Source organism: Bidens hawaiensis, unplaced genomic scaffold (assembly GCF_021521415.1).
Source record: "Bidens hawaiensis isolate Kalapana, Puna unplaced genomic scaffold, B.hawaiensis_p1.1 tig00079285_1, whole genome shotgun sequence".
NCBI lineage: Eukaryota > Viridiplantae > Streptophyta > Magnoliopsida > Asterales > Asteraceae > Bidens > Bidens hawaiensis.
The window spans coordinates 645-9,013 of NW_027503566.1; the positions used below are offsets into that span (position 1 = coordinate 645).

An 8,369-nucleotide genomic window follows, 5' to 3' on the forward strand; every position below is an offset into this window, starting at 1 on the left:
GAAGAAGCTTATTTGTGTAAGGGTGTAAGTTACTCATTTGCCCTCAAATGGTGGTGGATTAATAATTATTGAAGCAACTTATTACTGAAACAAATTAAAAGAATTGTGGATTTAACAACTTATTATCAACTTGTAGAATATAAGCTAATCCAAACACTTAAAAAGAGCTTATCAAATAATAGAAAATAAGCTATAAGCTACTTTAAAATATAAGCATAAGCCAAAAAATAAAAGCTAGGCCAAACAAATTGGTAGTCGGTCAAAGCCTGTCCAAATGGGCCCACATCGTTCAAAATCGGTCAAAAGAAGTATTTGAAAATTATTCTTATTAATCCAATCCAATTAATAAGTTTAAAAAATTATATATAAAATTTTGAAAAATGCATATAAAATTTTGAAATAATAAATATAAAATTCCAATCATATTAATTGCTAGTTGGTACCCCACCGTCCGACTAGCACCTAGCGAGTTCTGCAACACTAATAACATCTAACCTTGACCCTAAGCGTAATAATTTCAATCTTTCTAAAGCCAACTGGTCTTGCAGGGAAGTTACTGGAAATAATTCATACAATCACTATGCTCTTACTTTGAGCTAATAATCTGCAAAGTTCTTTCGCCTTCTTCGGACCGACCATTCAGAGCTAAAACCCTAGGGTTTGATTCAAAAGATTTCACATTGGATTTGCAGCGGGTGCTGGATAATGCCACGTGGCACTCAGCAGGTGCTATTGTTTTAGTATTACGCACTATCTTGAAGCAGTTGAAACATGAAGATGACGTTGAAAGCTTGGAAATTTACTTTCAAGTTGTTGGTTCTTGCCTTGAAGTTATACCGTGGGACCTGTGTAACACAATTTTAGTTGATGGCGTTAATGCAAAGTTTTGTGGAAGTCTTGTTCAGTTATTCTGTTCATTGGCGGATTCTGAAGACGAAAATCGAGCCGTTTGTGTAATCTTTAACGTATTTCCAATAACTTTAACATGGCTTTTTGGAGAGCGAGAAGAAAGTTATAACAATGCAAGCGTATCTCGATACATTCGACACAAGATTTTGGTATGTTTTTTGTTTATACGAAGCAAGATTAGATGATAACATATTAATACTTTAACGGTTTAATTGCATGCAGGTACTAATGATCAGGCTGAGTTATCTAGTCAAATTAGACTGTGATACCGCGATTTCATGGTTGCATATTATTGAAAAGTACTTTCAAGATTTATTATCTGAATCTGTTACCGAACCAGACTCCGATCAAGATGATTGCCTCAAAGATTCTCCATTTAACGGGACATCTTATCGGCATCTACAAAGACGGGTTATATTTCTTTATTTAAAGTGTGCATTTAGTTTAATCGGGTTAAAAGATAAATGTGAGAAGCAATGTCCATGTGGGAATATGAGTTCTTGCTCAAAAAGTGGATTTACAGCACTTTATGAATGGGTGAAAAAGCATCTTCCTGTGAATATTCTTGATAACCATGAGCTATATGATGAACGCTGCAAAAGCTTCACAAAATCCTTCATCCAGCTTTATATGCATGAAGATGATATGTTATTTAAAGTTCTCTTGCAGTTGACATACGCCCCGCTTGAGCACACGCAAACGTGAGCATCCTGATTTATAGTTTACTTTTTATTTTTTTTATCGGTTTTAAATTGGGTTAAACCATCAAAAACCAACATACTTTCTGTCCCTCAACCTTGTTATCTTAAAGTTAAGTCCCTAAACCTAGTCTTGGTATATTAAAGTCTTTAAACTTGTCTATAATACACACACTTTTAAATTAAAAATATATGTATATAATAATGACTTGTTACCCCTTAAGTTGGTCAAAAGAAGATGGTATAAATTTTCTATGCACAACATTTGAATGTTACTTTATCAAATTATAACTAGATTAAGCGGTAACAAGTGATTGTTTTCTTTATTTATAAATGTGTGCAGTCAAGACAAGTTTACCTTAATATAATAAAATTGGGTTGAGTGACTTTTTCGTGTTTTTTTGACATGTTTAGGGACTTTAGTATACCAAAATAAGTCGAGGGATCTTTTCGTGAAAATAAAGAACGTTTGTTGTTATTTATGATATTAACTAAGGCTGTAAATGAACACGAACAAGGCCTTGTTCATGTTCGTTTGATAAGGAAATAATGTGTTCACGAACACTATCGGACGAGATTTTATGTGTGTGTTCGTTCATTAAGGAAATGAATGTGTTCACGAACGGTTCACGAACACAAATAAAATCAGCAAAACCTAGATATTGAGACCGTTTTATACTTTTATTTGTCAATGTGAACAATGAAAGCCTATACATGAATCGAACGAACATGAACAAGGGAATGTTCATGTTCGTTCATTTAATTTTAAACAAACACGAACACTTATTCAAACAAATATTTATGTTCATGTTCGTTTATTTAAAAAATGTTCGTGTGTGTTCTTTTGTTTAAATCTAAATGAACATAACTAAACAAAGATAAACGAACATAAATGAACAAATGTAAACGAACACAAACAAACATAAATGAACACAAATTAACAAATATAAAACCTTTAAGTAGATGACTCATCCAGATAATATTTAATTATTTTCTATTAATACATTAACAAACATAAATGAACATAAATAAACAAACATTGACGAACGTTCATGAACATAAATGAACGAACGGAACATGTGCTCATGTTCGTTTGTTTATTAAATAAATGAACATAAACGGTTCAAGAACAGTTCACCGAACGTTCGGTTCATTTACATGCCTAATATTAACTATTTAACCATTTTAAACTTGTAGCAGTTGTTCGTATATTTACATCACTGACCCGACAGGATTACCGAAGATCGGGTAATGCCCCAGATGGTTGAGAAAGATATACTTTTACTATTATCTGATATCTTCGATCCCGTGCGCTTATTTCATCTATTTCTTTCCGAGGTAAATGCTTTCAATTCCTTAATATTATCATTTTGAATGTTTTGTCACCTTGCACTCACATCTAATTATCTACCATTTGCAGCTACATTATGATCATCAAGTGCTTCTTGATTACCTTATTTCAAAGGACACTGGAGCCAGTTGTGCTGAATATCTTTTAAGGCATGATAAAAATCATTTTACTTCATTTTTTCCATATGATTTGTTGTTTCCAATTAATGTAAGAATATTTTCAGGTGTTTGCGAATTATATGCGATAAATGGGATTCGTTTTTGAAGTTTCCATTTTGGGCAGAAGTTGAAAGACAACCATTTCACAAACGAAGAAAATTTAAGAACGAGAAAGCTTGTGAACACGCGTTTAGTAACGCGCGTGACTGCTTGCTTCTGCTGAAGAAATCTTTGGAGAGTTTACATCAGAAAGATTTGTTTCCGTATAATCCACATGTGCTTTTGCGACGGTACGTTGCTTATTCGCATACCTTTTTTTTTTAATTTAATTTTTATTTTGGAAGTGTTCGTTGCACTTACGATTACTGGTTGTTTCATTTGCAGTTTAACAAGATTTCAAGAACTTTGCTTAAAATATGATGTAGGAGAAGGGTGATCCAGCGCTACTCTTGCAGTTTCTTCGGTTTACTGTTCGTTAAAACTGTAAATATATTGGCGGGTCGACTAGAGTTCTGGTTATATTTTTGTTAATTTAATTGTCTTCTGTTTTGATGTAATCACTATTTTTCAGTTGTATATTTGAATAAAATCTATTATATAAAAATCAAACTTAGGTTCTTACTCATTATTATTATTATTAATTAACAAGTTTGGTGCCGTTAAGTCCCGATTAGGCCACTTAGCGGCACCTTATTGGTCTTTGCCATTTTATGTTTTTCTATTATAATTCCCATACTGTGACGAACATCACGGAAAGCGACCAAATTCGTGTAGACTCACAGCCTCAACACTCATAACCGACGACGCTCGGGGATTTACAATGCCCAAGTTTATTGGTCCACCTTAATTTTTATATTTTTTTCGTTTTCTTAGCTCTAGTGAATCATGTCGAGTCACCAACTCAATGCTCGGGATTGACAAGCGCCGAAAATTTTATTTGTTTATATGTTAATCTTTTTATATGTTACTTTAACGAATTTAATTTTTGGGTGATTTGCTCATGTTTTACCAACGGTGTCTATATCGTAACGAGTGTAACATGGCCCGAATTCGCGTCGAATCACCGCCCAGGACCGACTATGCTTAGGCTTATCACCGCCCGTGTTTTACTGAACTGCCCAGGCTCAACTCGCATAGTAAAACACTAGTTTGCAATAATGAAGGTTTAAAGAACTTAACAAGTTTTCCAATAATTCTGCATTTTCTTATTCAATTTTCATTTGGTATGAAGAAATAATAAATTTTTATAAAAACAGTTTTTGTAGTCACATTCAGCAAGCTGTTTTCATACAACCCTTTTTCTTTTAAATGATTATTTGTATGTTACAAAGGACAAAATATGAAAAGTAGTCAATATCATATACCAAATTACCGATAATTGTCACATACAACTTTATTAATGCTATAACACATTATTTGAAATTTCATTTTCAAATAATTTTGTTTTTATTCTTGAAACTAACATTAAGCATATGTGTCGGCTATGTCAAGAAGACAAACATTGAGTTGCTTCGAGTCAAAACATTGCCATGTGATCGACATCTTCCAACTCTTTAACCTCGTCCGCATGACTATTGTTGATCATCCATTGCTGAAATCCCTTTTCAATGGCTTTATCTTCATCACAGATGATGTATACTCGCCTTACGTGGCCGTACCCTCCTTCTGTAAACTGTTTTGCAACATGTAGATCTTTCATAAACAGCGAGCTAGATCTAATTAGAGTTTTCCCGAGTTCAAGATCCTAAAATAATATACAACAATTTTGTTAAATATTGAGGGTAAATGTTTTAAAAAACCATCCTACTTTAATAGTTTTCTAAAAATTTCATTTAAAATAATTTTCATATAATAAAGTCCCTAAATATGATTAAAGAAGAAAAAAATGTCACTCAACTCAATTCTCCTATTATAAAGTTCCAAGTTAAACCCCAAAGTTATTGCAGCTAAGAGTTATTATTTAATAGGAGTGTATATAAAATATGCTAAGTACACTAAAAATAAGAGTGTAAAGGAGCCGAGTTGCTTGCGAGTTACTCAAGATTGGCTCGTGAAAAGCTTGATCGAACTGAGCCTAAATGAGCCCGGACTCGAGCCTAAAAGTAAGCTCATTTAATAGAAGAGTTCGAGCCGACTCGCTAGCCTAAACGAGCATATCATTCTTATAGCTATTGCAATATATATGTTAATAATTATTAATTAATATATATAATGCTATGAAAAAATAACTAAATAATATATATTATGTTATATGTAACATTGTAATTGATAAAATATATGAAATAAGTATAAATATATACTAATTAATTAATTAATAGTAAAGAAATTGTGCTCGAGCTAAGCTTGAAAAACTATTCATGAATAGAGCTCGTCTAGTCAAGCTCGGGCTTGGCTCAAGTTGTTTTTATAACTAACTAAAAAGGTTTTGAAGTCCCCCCCGGCGTGGTGCCAATTTCCGGCAGGCCTCCTAGGTCGTTATCAATTTTGTTGTAAAGTATGTTTGAAAAAGATTGATGATTGAAAAATATGATATTTGAAATTTATTATTATTTTATTCTTTTTTAATTTCTAAAGCAATTATATTATCCATATTGTAAAGGCTTAAAAACATGTATAAAAGTGTTTATTTAGCTAACAGGTCAGATTTCTAATATATTCTTTTAAACATCCTTACATTTCTCTATATTTCTACGTTATGGCCACTTTTTTTATATTTATTTTCTATAATCTAATTGTTTTTTTTAACCAAATCATATTAGTTATAAAACTTTAAAACCAAATATGTACATAAATTAAATTATTGTATAAAAAATAAAAATAACATAGAAATTACATAAATTTATGTTTTTAAAATAAAAACGTTACATATGTTTGTTATTTTCATCAAATTGTGCATTTAAAATTTTAAAATTATGACATATACGGCATAAATGTGCTGACACTTATTCATATCAAAACGAATGACACTTCCTGACACATAAATGTGAACGCTTTGTTTGACTCATTTATTCTGTTTTCCTACTAGGGACATCAAGACACTCCCATATGCACCCTGTATAGGACTATTTAGGGGGGGGGGGTGCATGGACTCTACACGTCCCGTATAGTTCTATACGAGACGTATTGATGAGTTTTTTTAGCAAAAGGGGATGGGTATTCCTAGACTTCCCCCTCATTATAACTTAAGTTATATCTATTGTAAATTTTTTGACATGACCTATTACCACTTGTGTAACCGTTCTAATGTATATGATTTACTTTTTGCACCCACTTAACAAAAATTCTTAGATTCACCGCCAGTTATTAAGATGGTAGATGATAATGGAAGTAACCACCTCGCCAGAGCAAAGTTGATAGAGTTTCGACGACATAAATTCTGGGCCGAAAGACATCGACATTTCAGATCCAGTTTGAGCGTTATACGGCAAGAATTGCGTGTCCAACCAATCTTCTGCCGAGCATCTTTCTTTGTACTTCAAAATCAATAGTTAAATAGAATAAGCTTATACTCAAACGTCATAACTCAAAATAGCTAACTATTAATAACATATAACATAAGTAACTTATTATTTATATTTTATAACCTGGTCTGACACATAAGAAACCTTATGCACATAATCCGGCATGAAGGCGGCCAGAAACACTCCAACCGCCACCTTTTCGGGAAACATTTCCATAACAAGAGCTATGTTCATGCCACCTAGGCTATGGCCCACCAACACCACCTTCTCCTCTTGTGGCAAAGTGGCCATGAATTCCAACAATGGTTTAGTGTAGTCCAAAAGTGTAACCACATTTTGTATTAGTTCGGTGTTGACGCCCGAGGCGGAGAGATCGAAGGCCGAGACGCGGTGACCAGCGGCCTCGAGGAGGGGTTTGAGCTTGAACCAGCACTAGGCTCCATGGCATGCACCATGTACCAAAACAAAGTGCTTTTGGTCATTGATAACTCCCATGTCATGTTACCTTTGTATTAGTGTTTAATGTTTGGGGTGATATTGGCTTGCACTTTTGATTGTGTTATTTACAGGGAGATTGACTAATGGATCAAATTTGCAACTTGCAATGACATGCTATCTATGGTGTCACTCCAATTTATATTTGTGACATCATATATTATGTCTGGTTCAGGCGAGAAGTCATTTTATTGCGGGGAGCACGAGAAATTAATATGAACCACTAGTTTATTATAATTTTAAATGCTTAAAAATAAATGAAAAGGTATTAATTGCAACATTAAAAATTTTCTCCCTTTAATTAATACAACTAATAAATACATTAATTTCTCTTTCAAATTAACATAAATAATCAAATTAAAATATTTAAGAAAAATATAAAGAATTCATATATTTTTGTAAAATACCTATCTTTTCTCATGATTTTTTATCTTACAAAAATACAGTTTATTCATACACTATAATTTCTTTTAACCCAATATATCTATATCCATCAACATGTGATTTTATTCGTAGCTATCAATACATATTTTTTCTAAATTAATATATCTATATAAACTAACACATACTTACAATATAATGAATAATACAAAATAAATATCCTACACATGCTTGTATTATAATATAATAAAAAATATTCAACCTACAATCCTACACAAAAAATGTAACCTACACTTGTTATAAGCATAAAAAAACACATAACCTACAAAACAACATGCAACCTACACACACACACAACCTACATACATACATATATATATATATAATTAGGTTCATTTCAGAAGTGTTTCTTATTGCGAGAAGTAATTCTAACCAATCACATAATTTTTTTTAATTTCTAATTATTTAAATACGAGGGTACACTAGTAAAATATAAAGTGTTTTGTTTTGTAACTCACACTCATTAATGGCTTAGTTAATGATGAGTTACTAACTAATGGTAGTTACAATAATCCGTAGCACATACAATTTTTTAAGTTTTTGTGAATATTGTATTCACATACACTTTATTTTGTAAAAAAATAAAAAGGAAAGGAAAAAAAAAAGAAAACCTTGTTATTATTATACATTTGATCTAAAATTATTTTATTGTAAAATATGGTTAATTATTATTATTTTCCTATTTGATCTCAATGTAAAGTTGTTTTTCCTTGATTTTAATAAACTAATGTCGTGTATGTGTTATGTAATGTAGATATAGCTACGTAATGTAGTGTATGCATATTTTCGAATGTTGTGTACCTGTGTAGTCATAACTAATGTAGTGTAGGTACACTTTCAAATGTTGTTAGTCATA

General features: G+C 31.9%; 1 protein-coding gene and 1 pseudogene across 2 annotated transcripts; one reads left to right on the plus strand and one right to left on the minus strand.

The window, feature by feature from the left end:
• The first annotated feature begins 574 nt into the window (after positions 1 to 574).
• On the plus strand, positions 575 to 3,400 carry LOC143607083 (uncharacterized). Its single transcript, XM_077082654.1, has 4 exons — positions 575 to 1,058; positions 1,132 to 1,610; positions 2,840 to 2,945; positions 3,028 to 3,400. Exons 2-4 carry the CDS (start codon positions 1,138 to 1,140, stop codon positions 3,220 to 3,222), a joined length of 774 nt encoding a protein of 257 aa, XP_076938769.1. The 5' UTR covers positions 575 to 1,058; positions 1,132 to 1,137; the 3' UTR covers positions 3,223 to 3,400.
• Positions 3,401 to 4,498: 1,098 nt separating this feature from the next.
• Positions 4,499 to 7,174, minus strand: LOC143607081 (salicylic acid-binding protein 2-like; annotated as a pseudogene). The gene is made up of 3 exons (XR_013148876.1): positions 6,701 to 7,174; positions 6,452 to 6,589; positions 4,499 to 4,860 (listed from the first exon to the last, which is right to left on the minus strand). The product of XR_013148876.1 is annotated as a salicylic acid-binding protein 2-like (transcript).
• Positions 7,175 to 8,369: the final 1,195 nt, after the last annotated feature.

Excerpts from the sequence above, each read along its gene's own strand:
- LOC143607083 (XM_077082654.1), top strand. The coding sequence starts at position 1,138 with ATGATCAGGCTGAGTTATCTAGTCAAATTAGACTGTGATACCGCGATT. Across the intron at positions 1,611-2,839 it reads CCGCTTGAGCACACGCAAAC|GATTACCGAAGATCGGGTAA; the intron begins GTGAGCATCCTG and ends CTGACCCGACAG. Across the intron at positions 2,946-3,027 it reads TTCATCTATTTCTTTCCGAG|CTACATTATGATCATCAAGT; the intron begins GTAAATGCTTTC and ends TACCATTTGCAG.